This window comes from Trichechus manatus, unplaced genomic scaffold (assembly GCF_000243295.1).
Source record: "Trichechus manatus latirostris isolate Lorelei unplaced genomic scaffold, TriManLat1.0 scaffold00028, whole genome shotgun sequence".
NCBI classification, from domain to species: Eukaryota; Metazoa; Chordata; class Mammalia; order Sirenia; family Trichechidae; genus Trichechus; species Trichechus manatus.
The window spans coordinates 18579673-18599363 of record NW_004443964.1 but is presented as its reverse complement, the minus strand read 5'-3'; the positions used below and the strand labels follow the sequence as shown (position 1 = coordinate 18599363).

General features: G+C 40.7%; 1 protein-coding gene across 5 annotated transcripts in view; it reads left to right on the top strand.

Annotated features, from left to right (window-relative positions):
- Positions 1–19057, top strand: part of TLK2 (tousled like kinase 2) — a 126255-nt gene extending 107198 nt beyond the window's left edge. For all 5 annotated transcript variants that reach the window (XM_004374239.2, XM_023729382.1, XM_023729381.1 and 2 more), the window contains 6 exons: positions 3581–3670; positions 7131–7300; positions 8570–8708; positions 12188–12299; positions 13785–13892; positions 17964–19057. In XM_004374239.2, coding sequence (XP_004374296.1) covers positions 3581–3670; positions 7131–7300; positions 8570–8708; positions 12188–12299; positions 13785–13892; positions 17964–18137 — 793 coding nt within the window. In that variant the 3' untranslated portion in view covers positions 18138–19057. The remainder of the gene's footprint in view (positions 1–3580; positions 3671–7130; positions 7301–8569; positions 8709–12187; positions 12300–13784; positions 13893–17963) is intronic.
- The last annotated feature ends 634 nt before the right edge of the window (positions 19058–19691 follow it).

Here is a 19691-nt window from a genome sequence, read left to right as displayed (position 1 = left end):
GGGCTTAGTTTTGTTTTCTTTTTGTAGGTACAAGTATTGAATTAGATATGTCCTACCTCTGAAAGAAGGCAAACCTCTTTCGATAGAAACAATCTGTCTCCTTTCTATAAATGCAATTTTTGATTTTTTATTATAAATAGAACATTAGAGGGGGAAAAAAAGTAGCGGACTTTGAAGTAGCCTTTTGGTTGATGTTTAAATCCCAAGGGGTAAAATAAAGCATTTCTGCATCAGCAGCCAGTCTTTGAGGCATGGACCAAGGCAACTCTTTGCTTTATACCCATTGTTTATCAGGGACCTAGGAACTCTTCCTGTTTCATACAGATTGGCTGTGGCGCTAGACACTGGAGAGAAGGTTCTTGTGGCATTAAGAGAAATAGGGCTTAAGGAGAGGTAGGAAAAGGGATGGTGTGGTTTGCGCGTGGCACCCTGCGTGTATACCTTATGTGACAGGCAGGTGCAGTGCAGATGCTCCCGAGGAGCAGTTACATTATTTTAAGTACATTCCAGTCACTTGACATGCAGGGATGATTGGCATGCAGCCACGAATGCCAAGAGTACTTCAGAGAAGAAAGCCACATGTTGTTCTGACCAGTTATATATGAGAAATGTCCCTATTCCATTGAGACTCTAGGAGTGCCTAAGAGTGTTGGAAGGGTACAGGCTTCTCCTTAAAAATGCCCTCTGGCCAGTTAGCCTTGGAACCTGCTCAGTATCCTGTATGTACATTGACCACTGTAAGCCAGTCGACTCTGCTAGGGACCAACCATGGTCAGCCTTGTGAGTACTATTCCTGTGCTGGGATTCATGCATACCTTGTGTAGTCTCCATGTCCAGCTTTTAGGTTGACCCCAAAAAGAACTCTAGTGTTGAATACTGCAGCACCTGCAGGTGGGCATTCTGCTTACCTTAGTCTTTGGAAGCCAGGGCCCTGTATCTCCTTGGCACAGTTGGTAAGCAGCTTGAGTCCTGGTGGTCTGGTTACTGGTAGTGGTGAACTGGCAAAATGTCATTAACTGTTTTGAATTTGAAAAGGAGGCTAACATCAGGCACCTAACAGATTTTAGAGCATGCTTTAAAAATGCAGTATTACATTAAAAAGTAGTACAATTCAGTGTTGTGGTAACATAAAATATGAAAATATTACTATTACTGATCCTGCGTAGTAAGGTCTTTTTAATTGCTTTTCATTTGTGGGGATGACGTCCCATCTGGGATCAAGATATTTGGGTGAAAAAGAAGGAAAATCTTGAAGGAAATAAAAGGGTATTGTTTTGTTTGAGCTCTGTTTTTTCCCCCCTTTTCCTTCTCCTTCCCCACATACAAAAACTACACTGATTATTTTACTTTTGGATTATGAAAGTATTAATAAATAGTACTAGGTATCTTTAACCCCCAAAAGTAACAGAAACTGCAGTAGGAAAAATTTCATATGAAGCTATCAACAGGAATAATTGCATCTGAATTAGTTAGCATACTCTTACTAGATACTCTTTTTTAATTTTCTAAGATAAAAACAAGCATTTTGAAAATCTAAATATGTATTTGTCTGTAAGAAAGTAAAAGACAATCACTTTAGTAGACAAGTTTCTTCTAGTTTCTTACTAGAATCTATGTGTTTATGGCACGTTAATCTCTTGAGTGCGAAATTCAAAGTTGAACATGTGGGGGCTATGGCACAGCCCCTGCCTAGGTGGAGTACGAGAAGTGATCAGAGAGCTTGACACTGAGGGAGCACTTTCAGTGATGCACAGCAAATTCCCTCAGGTGGTTAGGACTTTGAATGACACTTCCTTTGATTTCTTAATTTTTGCTTCCGTTAGTTTCCTCTATTTTCTGTACCTTGTCTGAGAAAGTGGTCTCCACTTTGAAGTGTACAAAATGAAGACGTTAAAGCAGAGTTGCTGTTGAGGTGATTCTGACTTATGGAAACCCCGTGCGTGTCAGAGCAGAACTGTTCTCCATAGGGTTTCCCATGGCTGTTTCTTGGAAGTAGATCACCAGACCTTTCTTCCTAGGTGCCTCTGGGTGGACTCAAATCGCCAGCCTTTCGGTTACAGCTGAATGCTTAACCGTTTGCATCACTAGTCTGTAGGTTTCTAAACTTTTTTTTTTAAACAGCACCACCTTTATTTGGCCAAACGTAATATTACATGGAATTCTGATATATTAAAAAAAGACAGGTGTGGAGCCGCTTTGGTAGAGTGGGTGGTTGGGCCAAAACCAAATGATCGAACCATTTGCTCAGTGTCTCCACAGAGGCTCTATGAGCTCCAGAGGCATCCATCTGCAGGGAACACACTTTAAAACTTGTGATGTGTTGTGTAGCTTCCTCACTGTGGCGATGAAACTGAAGCCCAGAGGCGTGGAGCCACAGAGCCAGGACTGGAAGTCAGGTTGCTTGGTCCCCAGTATAGTGTGGCTTCTAACGCTGCTGTGCCTCGGTGCTGGGAAAGCTTTTCCGAAAGACATAAAGATGATGAGATGAAGCACCAGAAGAAGCAAAAACTGCTGAAAGTGATAGCTTGAAAACTAAGCCTCATCAAACAATGTTTCACCCAGGGAAAAGTGTGTTTAATTAGGTTTAACTTCCTATTCCTCTCTTCTCCTGCCCCTATTTTTTTCCCTCGGTTTTTCTTTAGTTGAGTCCTTTCTCTGTACTTTCGACATTCAGAAAATACTGCTTTTTTAAATCTTATGCTACCATAGTGTGGAAGGTTTCTGTTTTCTCACTCCTGCCTTATAATAAAATGCCCCAGACTGAATAGTCCTAGATTACTTCAAACAGAATAGTTTCCTGTTGCTCTCTTTATAAATAAGGACTGAACACTTTCAACATTATTGATAATTACATGTATAAACATGTTATATTTTTAAATTCAGTTTATGAATATGTCAAATTATATAATGAATTTTTGTTTCTGATCTTATTAAATGATATTAAATAGGAAAAGGACTTTAAAAAACGGTACAAGTACATTAATATTAAATTCTCCATCCTAAGAAAACTGGAGTTTCTATAGTTTCAAATAGTCTATCAATTTCACATTTTCTTGGAACAAATTAAAGCTAATAGCACCTTAAATCCTTTTTGCAAGGAGGTGGGATTTAAAGAGAAGCAGTTACAGAGCTCTCCTAATTGACTTAAATGACATATAGCAGGTAATTCTGTTACTCAAGGAGTTTGCATGCTACAATTGATCCCCTTGATGTGACTTCAGTGTATAAACATTTATAAATATGAAGCTTTAGAGGAGAGGAAAAAGAACTTTGTCATTCTTAAATCTGTGATGTTTGGGTAAAAATATAAAAGAGGTGAGGTCATAAAATGGTCTTGAAAGGGGTAAAAGGTTGGCATCCAATCAATATTTGAGCACCTACTATTTTTTCAACGACTTTGTAGGTACCAGCAGAGAACATAGATGTGCAAAAAGAAAAATCAGATGAGGGGACCAGGTGGACCTGAATAGAGCAAGCGAGTAGAAACCATGAAGAAATGAGGGAATATTTAGGGGTATCCTTGAAGAGTTTAAAAGGCAGGCCAAGATACCTTCTTGTTAATTTTCTATTTTATTTACAGGCATGCGTGTAGGGAATACCGGATTCACAAAGAACTGGATCATCCCAGAATAGTTAAGCTGTATGATTACTTTTCACTGGACACTGACTCGTAAGTGCTATGCCATTTTAGCTTAGCAGTTAATATTATTTTCTTGCGGTGTATTGACTGTTCATGGAATAGAGCTGAAGTCTGGGTCAGGAAATACCCTCTGAGAGAACCAGTTATGTTAATACATGGACAAATGACCATATGTGAATTCAGAATTGGGCCAGCAGGGCATCTCTTGGCCAAGGGACATATGTGTTGGCAAATGTTTAACAACCGGTTTGGTGGTATAGAAAGGGGCTAATTTGTACTTCTACCAGTTTTTGTGGTATAAGTATTCCCACCATAGCCAATTTTGAGTTACCAGTTTTTTTTAAAACAGCCATTGAGATATAAGTCACTTACCTTACAATTAACCCATTTAAAGTATACAATTAAATGATTTTTAGTATATTCACAGATAGCACAACCATCACATCATCACAGTCAATTTTAGAACATTTTTATCAACTCAAAAAAGAAAACTGGTACCCTTTAGCTATCATCTATCCTTTCAGCTCCCTACCCCCAGCCCTAAGCAATCATTACTCTGCTTTCTGTCTCTGTAGATTTCCCTGTTCTGGACTTTCATGTAAATGGAATTATATAGTATCTGGACTTTTGTGACTGGCTTCTTTCACTTAGCATAATATTTTCCAGGTTTATCTAACTTGCTGAATAGTATCGTATTTTATCCATTCGTCCTACCAACAGTTTAATAACCAGCTCACAAAATTCCTGAAAATGTTAACAGTTGGTGCTGTTGGGAGCTGGTACAGATTGGTGCCAGCACACCTCTGACATGTACCAGTGAGTGGGGACTGCTGGAGTCTCTCCCCACCCTGGAAACTGAGGATCGCAAACAGGTCTTATTTGAAGTACCAGCAGCGTGATTCTACCCTAGCCTAGAATAGGGCGTGACTGTGGCACAAATGAAGTTGTAGCCCAAGGCTGCCTGTTAAAATGAGTTCATGGGCACAAAGGATATTAGATTTGGAAGTGATCCCAGAGTCCAGCCTTCTCATTTAATAGGTGGAGATTTGAGGACCAGAGAAGTTAAATGACTTGTCTAGGATATTTGATAATCTTGGGCATTGTTGCATTTTGTTACTTGGTATAGGGAAGTTCCAGAGCCTCTGGATTTACGAAGGAGTTTAGAAATATTACAGTATTTGGAAACGTTTTCTCTGTAGGAGTCTGTACTAAAAGTTAGGAAAATACACCTTAGGTCTAGCCTGCAGGTATTCCCCTTGACCTCCAGGGTGATTCTAGGAGTTTTGGCTCATTCCTGCTAGCAGCTGTCTCAGAGGTTGCTATACAGAGAACTGGCTTATATTGGAAATGACCCCAAAGGAGACCATAATTCGTAATTCCCTTTGGAAATATAAACTACCCGCTCTTCCATCCTCTCAGAAGTTTCCCCTTTCAGTAGGGTTGCCCTTGTACCAGGTATAGCCATGTATTTTTAGCATGGAGTGGGGTTCAGAAAGGTACCTAGTTAGAGGGCAGGATGGTAAAACTGGAGGCTTCCCAACTCCGAGGGTAGGTCTTCACAGGGTGGCTTCACTGTGTTGCTTTGAGTAAATTTCTTGAATACTAGATAGACCCTCCCCCTCTGAAATGTAAGTTCAAAAGCTATTTCAATGATAAATATAATGATTTGGGTTATCTGCCATTTTGAACTGTGTGCACATATCTTTCAACTAATGTGAAGAATTGAGTTGATTCTTTGCTATTCTTGAGTTGTTTACTTTGTTCTTTCTATTGTGTGTATGATGGATTTTCATCAAAAATAAGTCAAGCCATCACTTTAGAAAGTCTTGTGAGAGTTGTTGGGGTGTTAGAAGTGGGATTTTATTCCTAGCTTGCATTTGGGTTAAAGAACCAACCACTGAGCAGGAGAATCTGTGTTTCAGATTTCAGCATCTCAGATCTGATCATGCATAAACTTCAGACATTTGTTCTCAAATAGGGTCATAGCATGCCCTGGTGTGTTTCATAAGAAGCGTAAGCTATTGTTCAGTTTGGGGATTCCACAGGACTGCATGTATCCAGTGTGTTTTTGAAGCCTCAGAATGCCCAGAGGTACCCATAGTGCTTGCCCTGAGCCTGTTTGCTCTCAGATGGGTTCCTCACCCTTCCTCTGCTCTGCATCTTAGGTGTGTTGACCTTTATATGTTACGTTTGTCTGGCTCCTTTGTCAGTTGGCATTTATCTGGGTTCTGCCAATGGGAGACGGAGATTGGGACTTTGGAACTGGGGGCAGAGAGGAGAAGCCAAGGTCCCCCTGTCCCATGTCACCCATCACCCCCCCCCCCCGCCCCGTGGTTTATTTTCCCCTGGTGACCCTGGGTTCTGGTTGCACCATCCCCTCCTTCTGCCCCTCTGGCCTTAGGGTGCTAATGGCTTCCCACTATAGACTGTCTCTGGGATGAGTCACTGGCCATTTTGTTTCTGTCAACATCTGTGAATTAAAGCCCCTCTGTTTTAAACATTCAAGTGGTTTCTATTTCCTCACTAGACCCTGACTGATGCACCCCACATTGTCACAACTTAGAATACTTCAAAAGATATTTATCCCTCAGGGGTATTCAACCGATTTAGGAAGCATTACTCAGTATATAGCTGTCTTAGAAGATAGACATATGACCCGTAGTGCCATGAATGATACATAGGTTAGAATTTGGCTCTGTGTAATATATTAACATAGTGAAGGAAAAAGAGCCCATACTGTATAACACTACATTTGTTAGAACCACAGGTACTATACTTTTAAAAGCTCCTTTATACCTTGTGTTTAGTGAGGAGAAATTGTGGTGCAGTATGGAGCTTTGGTGGCACAGTGGTTAAGAGCTTGCCTGCTAACCAAAAGGTGGGCAGTTCGAATCCACCAGCCACTCCTTGGAATCCCTATGGGGCAGTTCTACTCTGTCCTATAGGGTCGCTGTGAGTCGGAATTGACTCAGTGGCAATGGGTTTTTTACTGTGCCAAAATTCCAGGAGACTTGGTATGCAACCAGTTCTTGTGACCCAGGCAAACCCTAGGTGGTTCTTCACTGCCAGCACTTGGGGTTATATAATGTGATGTTTGCAGTGAGAATTGTGTGCATGATCACAGTATGCTTATTTAGAAATGGATGTGTGACATGGTATGGGAAGGAGACCCTTCAAGAAAGTATCTAGCTTACTGTAGTTCTTGTCAGTATTCTCATAGTCTGGATTCAAGAAGAGGTATGTATCGTGGGTGAATTTTAGCACAACAGATTCCAATGTGGAGAGTGTGCAGGCTCCTCACCGAGAGAGTAAGCAGTTTCTTTCTATAAACTGCTCAGGTAGCTAATACTGAAAAAAATTGAATATTTTAAGGATCAAAGAAGAAAGTAAAAAGCTAGTATTATCCTGAAGTTTTCATTAGAAGTGCTTTAGACAGTTTTAAGCTGCTTGCTCTTATCCCCTGGTTAAATGCTGGTCTGTTTGGCTTTAGGTTTTGTACAGTATTAGAATACTGTGAGGGAAACGATCTGGACTTCTACCTGAAACAGCACAAATTAATGTCGGAGAAAGAGGCCCGATCGATTATCATGCAAATTGTGAATGCTTTAAAGTACTTAAATGAAATAAAACCTCCCATCATACACTATGACCTCAAACCAGGTAAGTCTTAACTCTTAGGAGACAGGATTGGTGGCTTTGCTTTGCTCTTGTAAGTGATATCTAGTTTTACAAAGTTAGAGAATTTGGCAGGAGCCGAGAAGGCCTAATAACTTTAGATTGCCTGGGTAGGTGTGGGAATAAAAACCACGAGGTGCTGGGTTTAGGAGGGTGGGTCCTATTAAAGACCGTGGAGGAACAGTGCCCTTGTCTTCACAGCCAGGGCAGTTTATGATGTCAGTCTGATTAAGAAAGAACTGTTCTGGCTAGTTCAGTTTTGTTTTTTCCCATTACTCACACTATGTAGCATTTCCTCTATTCCAAGTCTCTTTGATAAGTGCCCAAAAAGTTAACAACTTACTTTGCACATATGCGTCCCATTGCATTAAATCCTGAGCAGTTTTTTCATCGTTTTGCATAATTGCCATCTAACTTTCATCGTCCTAGCAAAGAGTGGAGGGCAGTCATCTCAGAGATCCCATAGCCTTCTCCCCTCCTGTTTCTCTTTTTATCTTTCTGTTATTTTCTCTTTTCCTTTATTTGGTTATCTTTAGCTGTTTTTTTTTTTTAAGAATTCTTTATGTTCCATGTAGACAGCTCTGACTAACTTAGCTTGAGTTTTAGGAAAATGATCCCTGTTCTCCTCTTGGTGTGGTGCAGTTGTTAACTGGTTTCCTTTTCTGGAAGCTCCATATTAAATCTCAGTATTCTTTAATGTTCTGATATAATTCAAGTGACTAAAAAAGTAATTACGATTAAGTGATTTTTCAAAAGGTGGCTATTGTGTGATTGGGTTTTCCATCACACTGATTTTAACACAATTTCCTGCCATAGGAGCTGTAGGTGGCACTGTGGTACTAGCTGTGATTCCCTTGTAGGCTTTCTTTTATTAATTTTTTCCCTGAAACTGCTGTTCTAAACATAGTGGTTTAGGGATTCTTACAGAAAGTTCAGTTGGAAATTTCCCACCATTTTTGGCCAACTTTACAAGTGGTATTTTACTTTAACAGGCCCCCCCGCCCCACTCCCTGTGCTCATAGTAATGTTTTTGGCACATTAACCAGGTGATTCTTGGAAAATAGAAGTCTGCAGCCAGACACTGAGGACTCTCCCCCAGCATCAGGCATCCAAATTACTTTATTCCAGGGACTCAGATGTTTACTTTTGTGTGCAAGAATTTGCCATCATTTGTCCTGTTGTCTGTTATTACCTAGGATTTTTCTCTTAATCAGTAAATCTCCGCTTATTCATGAAGATTTTTTGTCTTTTTAGGTAATATTCTTTTAGTAAATGGTACAGCGTGTGGAGAGATAAAAATCACAGATTTTGGTCTTTCCAAGATCATGGACGATGATAGCTATAATTCAGTGGATGGCATGGAGCTAACGTCACAAGGTGCTGGTACTTACTGGTAGGTATCCAGGAGGGCTGTCAGGTAGACTGGTGGATATGTGCTTGTCTGCTGTGCTGAAACATTGATAACTAATAAATAATTTTTGCACACTGTCTGCTAGGGCAAAAATGCTGCAAATCAAAGCAAATTTTCCTCCCCAAATTGTTACTGTCTCTTGAGCAGTTTGACTCTCGTATTTTCATCAATTTGTTTTAATTTTTCTTTCTTTTTTGAAAACCATTGACAGGTTTAAGTGGCCAGGTGTTTGAGATATACCTTTCCTCTGTAGAGCTGGCCTTAGAAGAGATTGTTCATGTGGTGTGATATAAAGAGGCCCTAAATTCTTTTCAGTACAAATGCAGGTCTCTCTATTTATGGGCTCATGGGATAAGTTGCCTGAGGATGATGGAGTCTTAAGAACTAAGGAGTTGTGAAGATCAGGCTGTAAAGTAACCACAACATCACATGAAATCCATACAGGAAAAAATGAGCACAGTTTACCAAAGACGTTTATCCATTTCTGGGAGCCATGGTCTAAAAGGTTTTGAGGCACAGTTCTTCCCATCTGTTGTCACTCATCTCCCAGACCACAGCTAGCTCTGCCTGCCTGTTCTATGACCTGTTCTACCTTTGCCTACTAATGCCTTTGACAGAGCCATAAAATATACCTGCAACTCTGGCCTATAACTTTGTTACTGTAAAAGAGTATTAACAAAACTTCCTTTTTGCTTCTGAGGTGGGAAGATAATGGTAGCACAAAGCTACATACTGGAGTGTGTGATTCTGAACATGGAGAAAGCCTCCAGTGGCACTGAGGGAGGAGTAACACGTGCCGTTATACCCCAGAGTCAGTTGGTCAGATCACTTTTCTTTGGGACTGGAAGGCCCTGGGCCTTAAGAGAATACTGAGTGTCTGGGAATGAGGATGTCCATGAGTAAGCAGACAGGGAAGAGGGGCCTGCCCTTCACAAACACAGGATCAGCCCTCTTTTCCTCAGCTGAATCCTGCTGATGACACCATGAACATAAAGTTTCTACTTTGCATTGCTTCTTACAGTTTGTAGACATAGCACCTATAGTAAAAATCAGCCCCAAATTAAAACTGCAAAATTCTAGGTTTAAAATAGAAGCTACGTTTACAGTGTGTTTATTCACTGTGGTGGTTATTGTGGGTTGGTGTTCCTGTCACTAGTTAAACGATGCAAAAATATATGCTGTTGGAAACTCTGGGAACAGGTCTGTATACCACGGCTATATAAAGCCACTAGACCTTGGATTTGAGCTTTTTTTTTGGATAGGTTGTTTTTTTAAAAAAAAGTAGTTGTTTCACGTTTAAATTAGTTTTCTCATTGTTACCTAGTGCTGTTTGCTAAGCTATAGAAATTAGTGGTTGGAACTTGAATAAAAATTATATAAATGTCTGGGATTTATTCAAAGTAATCTGTTTGGGGTGGTGGATAGGAGTGTAGATGAACAAAGATTGGCTACACATTGATAATTATTAAAGCCGGATGATAGTTACTTGGGGGTTTATTATACTGTTCTCTCTACTTTAGATTATATTTGAAATTTTTCATAATAAAAAGTAAGGTAGAGAGGAGGTACTGGGAAAATTAAATTGTATGGATTTCTATGAAGATTTGAAGAGTCTCCATGTTGTAGAAACATTGTCGTAGTCCCCATCCTCAATATGTCATCCTCTTAGATGACTTAGAGCGTTGCAGTAGGCCAGGAGCACATAACAAATTCCAAGTGCCTGTTTGCAGTATTTGGTTGTTCCAGAATTCTGTGTTGAATACTTCTTAGACTAGGCCTTGAGAATTATTTTTTTATATAAGGACTTTTATTATGATAGAATGTGGAACCATGATTGTCTTTTAGCAGAATTTAGTGTAGTATCATAGAACTGTCTTCTACGCTCCTTCCCAAAGTCCTTGATAGGGAATTAGAATGTTAATTATTTTTAATATTATTTGAGTGAAGAACTAGTTTATTTCTTCATTTAAGTGATTTGCATACCAAAGTCACCGTGTCTTTTATAGTCTAAATATTTTGCTGATTTACTACGCCTGCTTTTCCCCATCACCTCCCCCCCCCCCACAAATTAAATACATTAAAATTATCATTTTAGAGTACAGGTTATATTTGTTAGTTACCGAAGATCATGTTTATGAAATATTAAGAAATCAAGAACCATGGATTCTAGGGCTAAGGGAGGTTTTAGTGGCATTTGGTGGGAAGAGCTCTTCTTTTTATAAATTCTTTCATCTTTCCTACATTTTCATTTCTTTGCCTTTTTTCCCGCTTAATTTTTATTCTTCAGTGTATGTTTTGGCTAAAAGTCTTCATTGTGAAATAATCTAGTCAGAGGTATTAATCATTCACAACGTCTGTTAAAAATAACAAATAAGAAATGAGAATATGAAACTACTTTTTGAAAAAAGAAGAAAGCCTGTTATCTGAAACTAAACTTGTTAGAGATGGTGGATTGGAGAGGGAACATTTTCTATCTCTCACCTCTTATTATCCCTTTCAAGCTATAAGTTTAGATTTTTATACTAGGAGCACAGCAGGGTCCAAAATAAAGAGTTTGTCACAGAAGGGATTTTGCCAGCCTGAAATCAGCAGAAATCGATTGGTTATCTTTAGAATTCTGCATTCCAGCTCTGCCGTGGCTAAGGCTCCAGAAGTGAGTGGAAGCAGATTTGTTTGGTTTCTTAAATGCCAAGAGGCACTTAACCTTCCACACCATACAATTTGGTGTGGTTGGCTGTCCAGCTGTCTCTTTAGAGGCCAGTGGTGGGGAGGGAGGAATTCAGATGAGGATTGAGTTGTGCTAACAACTAGTTTGTTTGGCTTTTGCTAAACTATTTGTTAGTCTTCCAGTAAGCCCCGGATCACCTATAAAGAAGGAAATGTAATATACTCTCTGATAATTTGGGCTTCCATGCCACCGTTGATTAGATATTGGAGTTATTTCCTGCCCAGATTTCCCAAAGAGGCCAGCTTAAGAAGACAGAACAGACTCTCCCCTCAGAGATCTGTACTGGCTCATGAATTCATTTGGACTTCTAAAACAATTACTTAAGTTAGATGTATCTCCTTTAGCCAACATGAAAGGAAACTCATACCACTTCTAGTTATATTTTAATGTTTGTCAGTTGAGCTGTTATAAAAGGGAATGCACTTCTTTTGTGCCTCCCCCTTGTAATTTATTAAATGACGCTTATAGGATGCACAACCATAGGAAAGGAGGTTGGGGTGGGTAAAGTAGGGACAAAGGAGAATATTTCTCTCTGAGTAAACTGAGAAATGTATTTTAAGGAAGGTCCTGTAGGACTTTTCGTTGACTTTTTCCAGCCAAGTCTAAGTTGCTTTGTCAGCTGATAAAATTCATGTATCATTATTTCCAACAAGGTCTTCTACTTTGTCTTTTAGTACATGTCTTAGATTTATGCAATCATTTCTCTAGGAATTTTATTTCCCTTTTGTCCCAGGTATTTACCGCCAGAGTGTTTTGTGGTTGGGAAAGAACCACCAAAGATCTCAAATAAAGTTGACGTCTGGTCAGTGGGTGTGATCTTCTACCAGTGTCTTTATGGAAGGAAGGTAAGAAAGAAGTCTGATGTAGTGGCTTGACATCTTCTTTGAGTGGCACAGGTACACAGTGGCTCAGTATGAGTTATTCCCTTGGCATTGATCATTGAGTTATAAAGAATGGAATCCTAAAGGTGATAGTTTGAAGAAAATACAGACTTAATAATAAAAGCTTTATGCATAGGCAGAAATTCTTGACCATAGGGCACCTAATGCATCCTACTGAACTGTTGAAAACATGTGTTTTTTGCTGTTCTCAATGTAGGACATGTTTTTATTCTGATATATAGTAACTTACACGTGAAATAGTTTATTAAATTATATCATCTTCCCAAGAGCCATTCTTTAAGGGTCCCAGCAACTGAAACTGGAAATATCGCCAGAGTTCTTTATTGCTAGCCACCTCATTACTTAAAGTTATTACTAACGAAAGTGTGCTTTGTGGTTCTGTACTGGGGAGACCATGTCAGAAAGTATTCATCTTCTGTTACCTCTGAGTAAGGTGTCATATCATTTGAGCAAGTAATAACCTAGGTAAGAAACTACACCTGATGAATTTTCACATTTGTCTTTCCTCATAAGCATAATATCTTATGAATGTATACATTAGGATCCAGTTGTGTGTTTATAGTCATATTTCTGCTTTCAGTATGTTTGTATGCTTCAGTGCTGCCCATTGTGCTGTGTGTATAACTCTGTTGGGAGTTCTACACCTCCTCTGGAGTCTTTAATATTTGATTACAATCCCCAGAGCTGCCTTTTAATTCATATTTCAGCTTTCTCTTTAACTTCTCCTTGGTCTTTCCTTCCTTTATCCTACCTCTCTAAAGTGGAAAAACTCTTCAGAACTAGTAAGGCTTAATTATTGTTTATAATCTCTGATAATGTTGAAGTGCTGCTGATAATGGTGGTAGAGGTTATCCAGAAAGAATTGTTTGAGATTTCTCACTGGAAACACTGTAGCGGTGACTCTAGTCTTGAAGTTTTTTTAAAGACTCTATTAGAAAATGGCAACTTGGGGTGCAAGTGAAGGCACTAAGTAGCCCCAACTCTGTTTTTCCCCTACTCTCCCCTTTACCTATTCCACCCCTTCTTTTTCGTCTCTTTTTATCTGTGTCTTAGGTCTGCTGGTGGCACACGTATGTATTGTTTAAGTTCACAGGTGCCACTCAGAACAAAAGAATTGCTGGTTTTTGCTCTGAATCTTCTTTTTCTTGCTGTCAGCAAAGCTTAGCAGCAGCATATTATGTAGGAGATGCTGCTCCTGGTCCCAGCTCTGCCTGGACCTAGATTTTGGACTATGAGCAAGATACTTAAGCTCTGAGCCTTTTTCCCCTTTACCTATAAAAGGAGAGGATTAGAGATCACCTCCAAAGTTTATTCCAGCACTTCTCGTTGGGAGATGCCTTCTCCTTTCCCCTCCCCTGTGGTTTTCAATGGTGTTCTGCTTAGTTTTAACCAGAGACCCACCTTTGTTTGTTTGTTTTTATATGATAGCCTTTTGGCCATAACCAGTCCCAGCAAGACATTCTACAAGAGAATACTATTCTTAAAGCTACTGAAGTGCAGTTTCCACCAAAGCCAGTAGTAACACCTGAAGCAAAGGTAAGTTTTGACCCATTGGCCACCTGAAATGATTGCTCTGCTTTCATTATTTCTTTGGGTAACTGTGGATGGATTATTCAGTACAAAATTCAGGAGTCATTATAAACATTAGTATAGGCGTGAATTAATATTGATAAATATTGCTTACACCCTGCACACTCCATCGCCCGAGTCCAGTATTGGGAATATTGATGGGTGGATTTTCTAATCCACGACAAAGGCTCCCTATAGGCAGAGAAGGAGAGGGAGAGCAGACTCTGCCACAGAGATGTACCAAGTGTTGTAGGCATCTGAAGGACACCCCACTTGGTGCATACCCAGGGGTTGTGATCAACTTGGGGAGTCATAGCAGAGTATAAAGGGCTCTAGAGTGAAATAGCAAGTGAGTGGTCACAGCAGTAAATTCCGTGGCAGTTGGTGAGGGCATTACAGAAAAACTAATTGAGGCAAAGGAAACATGGAGTGGAAGGTGGAGAAAGGAAGTTATATCAGCCTTGGTACATGTGCAAAACAAGATTCTAGTAGCTACCATAGTTTTTCCTTGCTCTGTTATTTATTTTTATACATTAACCAGTTCTACTTAGGTAGGTTTTCAGCCCCATTAGATGCTGTGGTCATTTGGCATTTTTTAAGTCAGCATGAACAGTTACAGATCTAATGCCTTTTCTCCATGCTTGGTCTCTGTTGTCCCTTCCCAGTGTACCCGTGTGAAGTAGGTTAGGAAAGAGCCACTTTTCAAAGTGCTTTGGCTGATGTGTTCCGTGGTAAGAATAACATTTTTCCCAGGTGTTTATGATTCCTGATCAGTGACTTCCTGGCCCCATCATTCAGCAGTGTAAGCACTACATGCCACGGAAGTAAATCTGCAAGAAGAAGTCTTCTGGTACACTCCCAGGGCAAATGCAGGTGTCCTGGCCGTTGTGGGAGCGGGCAGTGCAGGGCAAAGAGGCCCAGCTTTGAAGCCTGATGGACCAAATTTTGGTGTCATCTCTGTACTCAGTAGCTGTGTGGCTTTAAGCAAGTTTACTTTAACTTTTTGAACTGCTTTTCCTCATCTGTAAAATGTGAAGACAAACAACTTCCTTTAAAGGTGGTTATGAGGTTTAAGTGACCTGTATAGTGCCCAACGCTTGATACCTCCCGCAGTTGCTCTTACTACCCATGCCACAGCTGCCAGAGTCGACGCTGGGAGACTTGAGTGCGTGGCCTGACAGGTGTTTAATTATCCTCATCTGTCAGTCCTTTCTAAACTATTTCTTCATACCACTTTTGCCAAATTTTGGTGTTTATTCAGTAAATAGGTGAACAGATGTTCCTTAAACTTTAGAGACTGTTAGCTGGACCTATGAATAATACAGAAATATTTCCAAATCTTTCCACTTACGCTCTGCAATCTCCCTCCTCTTCCGCCTTCTAAACGTGCATTTCTCCAGCCCCCTGTCCTTCTCCTTCTACTCCTCCAACAACAAATATTTATTGAGAGCCTGTTCTAGGCAGTGGAGAGGGAAATGTGAATGTGTAGCAATGAACTACACAGACAAGGCCCTGCCTTTAAAGAGCTTATATTCCACTAAGTGAGAGAAACAGTAAAACAAAAAAAACAGGTACATTTCAGATGGCAATAAATGGTATGAAGAAAATATATCAGAGTTGGGGGAGCCAGGGAGGTAGGAACCTCTCTTAAAAGGCATGTTGAGGGCAGACCTCAGTGATGAAGGAACAGTTTGAACAGAATCTTGAATGAAGAGAAGGTGGGAGCCATGTGTCGATCAGGGGCAGAGTGTTCTGAGCAGAGAGAAGAGAGTAGGGCTGGGATGTGAGCGTGAGCTGGGCACGTCCACAGAGCAGAGCAGAGCAGAGAGTGGTGGAAGCGCTGGGCAGAGCTGACTGTCAAACATGATGGAAAGCAGTTGAGATGAAGGTCTTAGGGCAGCAATGTGATCTGATTGCTGTTTCAGTAGCCCACATTGACAGCTGTGCAGAGAGAAAATTCAAGGTAAAAGTTTAATTGACCACTATGCAACCCAAGATAACCTGTTGAGCTCTACTTTCAGGTAGCTCACTAAGAAACGTTCCTCTAAGACATAAAATGATACTAGTGAAGATTGTGCTTCTTAATTCAAGTAGATACATGAGACAAAATGGGCAGCTCCTGTCTGGAGGCAAGACGAGAAGACAGAAAGGGATAGGAGCTGGTGGAATGAACCCGGGAATTCCAGGGTGGAAAGGAGGAGTGTGCTGTCACATTGTAGGGATAGCAACTAGGGTCACATAACAATGTGTGTATAAATATTTGTATGAGAAACTAACTTGAGCTGTAAACTTTCACCTAAAGCACAATTAAAAAAAAAAAATTAATGATTGTGCTAATGCTTTTACAAACGCTTTCACAGAATGTTTCCCCAGTATATATATATTTTTAACAATATTGTGTTTTCGGTGAAGGTTTACATAGCAATTCCTACACAAGTAGTTTGGTGACACTGGTCACGTTCGTCACGATGCTGAGCATTCTCATTATTTCCGTTCTGGTTGTTCCATTTCCATTGGTCTCATTTCCCTGCCCCCTTACATTCTCATCTTTGTTTTAAAGTAATTGTTGACTGTTTGGTCTCATCTAGGTGGCGTTTTAAAGGAGCACAGTACTTATGGGTGATAGTCATTATTTTGTGAGCCAAACTTGTTATTTAGCTGCTAGGTGACCTCAGGGATTAGTTTTGGTTCAAGGTTTGAAGAGTATCTCAGGGCAATAGTCTCCAGTAGTCCTCTAATCTCAACCAGTCCAATAAAGCTGTTTGTTTTTTAGGAATTTGAAGTTCTGTTCCACATTTTTCCCTCATATTTCAAATATACAGAAAAGTTGAAAAGAATTTTACAGTGAACATCACCTATATTCTGCAATTAACATTTTACCGTTTATCTTTCTATCCACCTATCCATTCATCTTTTTTTGATGCATGTCACAGAAATTGATAAGACATCCGTGCACTTTCCCCCAGATACTTCAGTGTGCATATTATTAACCAGAGTTCAGTATTTGTTTACAGCACTTTTCCTTTTTAGGTAAAATTTACATACAATGAAATGTACAAATCTTTAAAAAAAAAAAAAGGGTTCAATTTGTTTTTATCTTCCTAGTGCTTTTATCAAGCAACTACTTCTAGGTGTCTGACTTTGAAAAACCTGGATTGGCATTATACTTTCATGTTGTGTTAATTAAACACAGAAAAATAGAAAAGTGATTGCTTGTTTCATATTTTAGAGTTTTAAAAATTGGTCCAGTTATTTAAAATGGTTACATTAAAAAACTTTGATTAAATCGAACTGTCTGGTTAAAGAATGAGAAGTAGGCTGCAAGCAGAAAAACACAGATAATCTTTCTAAGGGCCTTTATCATAAGAGTTGTAGAAACTAAGACTCCATAGTCTCTACGAGGAAACCTCCGTGTTGGTGGCAGATTTGGATTCCAGAGCAAACCCCTCTCAGTATGCAGTACTCTTGGGGATGCAGGTCCTATTCAGACTTCCCTTCACTACTTAGATTTGTGTCTAATCATTTGCTTCATGTCCTCCTAGAGAAGAGGAGGTACGTAGGGAAAGCATTTAACAGTCTGGTCCATGTAGTGTTAGTCAAGTGCTGGTCTCCTTGACCTGCGTTTGGTGGTAGTTTGCCGTCAGAATTTTCCACTTCCAGGAAGTTTACAAGCGGCCATGGCTTGTAGATGAAGTCACACTGTGCCCATCGGAACTAGCCAAGGCAACGAGAGTTTTTTTGCTGGTTTTGGTGCTTTGGGGGCAGAGGTATTTCGAGGCCGTGTCCCCACCCGCCTTTAGGAATGGCTGCCCCCTCTGTGACAGAGGAGTCTTTGGCAGCAGAGAGGTGCTGCTGCCGGAGCGCCTCCGTCCGTTGTCTTCTCTGGGTCTGCCTGGTAGTTTTGTGGAAAGGCCCTCAGCCGCTTCTCTTTAGGAGATATTTGCTCTGGGCTCTGGGGCTGCCACAGAGCCTCAGGGAGGCCTCTTGGGGTCCCAGGATTATCTGCTTCGGGCTTCCTCAAGAAACTTTCCTTTACAGGCGTTTATTCGACGATGCTTGGCCTACCGAAAGGAGGACCGCATCGATGTCCAGCAGCTGGCCTGTGACCCCTACTTGCTGCCTCACATCCGAAAGTCAGTCTCCACAAGTAGCCCTGCTGGAGCTGCTATTGCATCAACTTCCGGGGCGTCCAATAACAGTTCTTCGAATTGAGACCGACTCCTAGGCCACAAACTGTTCAGCGCACAAAGTGGACAAATGGCATTCAGCAGCGGGTTTGGAACATAGCGAATCCGAATGGATCTCATGAAACCTGTACCAGGTGCTTTTATTTTCTTGCTTTTTTCCCATCCATAGAGCATGACAGCATCGATTCTCATTGAGGAGAAACCTGGGGCAGCTCTGGCCAGGCCTCGTAGGAAAAGGCCCTGCCCGAGGTTACGGCGTCAACGGCCACTGTGTGTGGCTGCTCTGAGTGAGGAAAAATCAAAAAGAAAAACTGGTTCCATGTACTGTGAACTTGAAAACACGCAGACTCAGGGGGGTCCCTGACGCAGTGCTTCAGATGAAGAATGTGGACTGGAAGATACAGACTGGGCTAGTCCAGTGTCTATATTTAAACTTGTTCTTTTCTTTTAATAAAGTTTAGGTAACATCTCCTGAAAAGCTTGCAGCACAAAGGCTCAGCTGGGGATGGTGTTTGACTTCGGAGGAAAAAAGTTGCTATTGCCCGTTACAGGCACTAGAGTTAGTGTTTTATCCCTAAATAATTTCAATTTTTAAAAACATGCAGCTTCCCTACCCCTTTTTTATTTTTGAAAGAATACATTTGGTCATGAAGTGAAACCCGTATTAGCAAGTACGTGGCAATGTTCATTCCATTCAAATGCAGCTTTCTCCTCCGTCTGGTCTCCTGTTTGCAATTGCTTCCCTCCTGTCAGTAGGGAAAAGATTGAGTGGGAGTACTGAGATGTGTGGGCTTTGCCGTTGGACAAAGAAGGAGGTTAGAAGACTGCAGCTTGGAGTCTCTCTAGGTTTGCAACTATTTCTTCACAATTTGAACACTTGACGGTTGTCCCTTTTAATTTATTTGAAGTGCTATTTTTTTAAATAAAGGTTCATCTGTCCATGCAGTCCTCTTGGATTCTCTGAGTATAGTGGCTATGGAAACTGCTCCAAAGGTAGGCAGAAAAGGGGCTGGGGAGCCAAGCGCTCTAGGGATCGGCCATTCCTACCCACAGTCTTTGTGTGCTTGCTAACTGGTGTACAGTTCTTGTTAACCACATATTAAAACTTGATCAGCGCATAAGCTTTCCTCTGTTAGATCTTTTGGCAGGAAACAACCTCCCCCCCGTTTCTCTAAATCTATGAGTGTGTGCTGGTGTGTGCGTCTCTGTGTGCATGTGCACACACACTTTGTCTAACTCACTGGAATAGATTCTTCAAGTGGAATTTAAAAAAATCATCGCAAGGGAAATAGGTATTTCAAATATGAACATTCTTTTGGAACTGTTTTTTTTTTTTTAATTGGTTGTTTCTGAGACATATGATCAACTGAAGATGGAACTGAAATGGGAGACGCGTGGCCCCACCGTGCCCTTGAAACAGCAGAGAGGGAAGAAGGCCAGAGCCTGCACATGTGGTAGCCAGCTTGGAATGTTACTGACATATGTGGCATGAGGGCTCAGCCAGAAATATTTAAAGATGCAGCATTCAGGCCTGTGAGTTCCCTGAGCTGGGGAGGGCAGTCAGGAAGAGTAGAGAGCT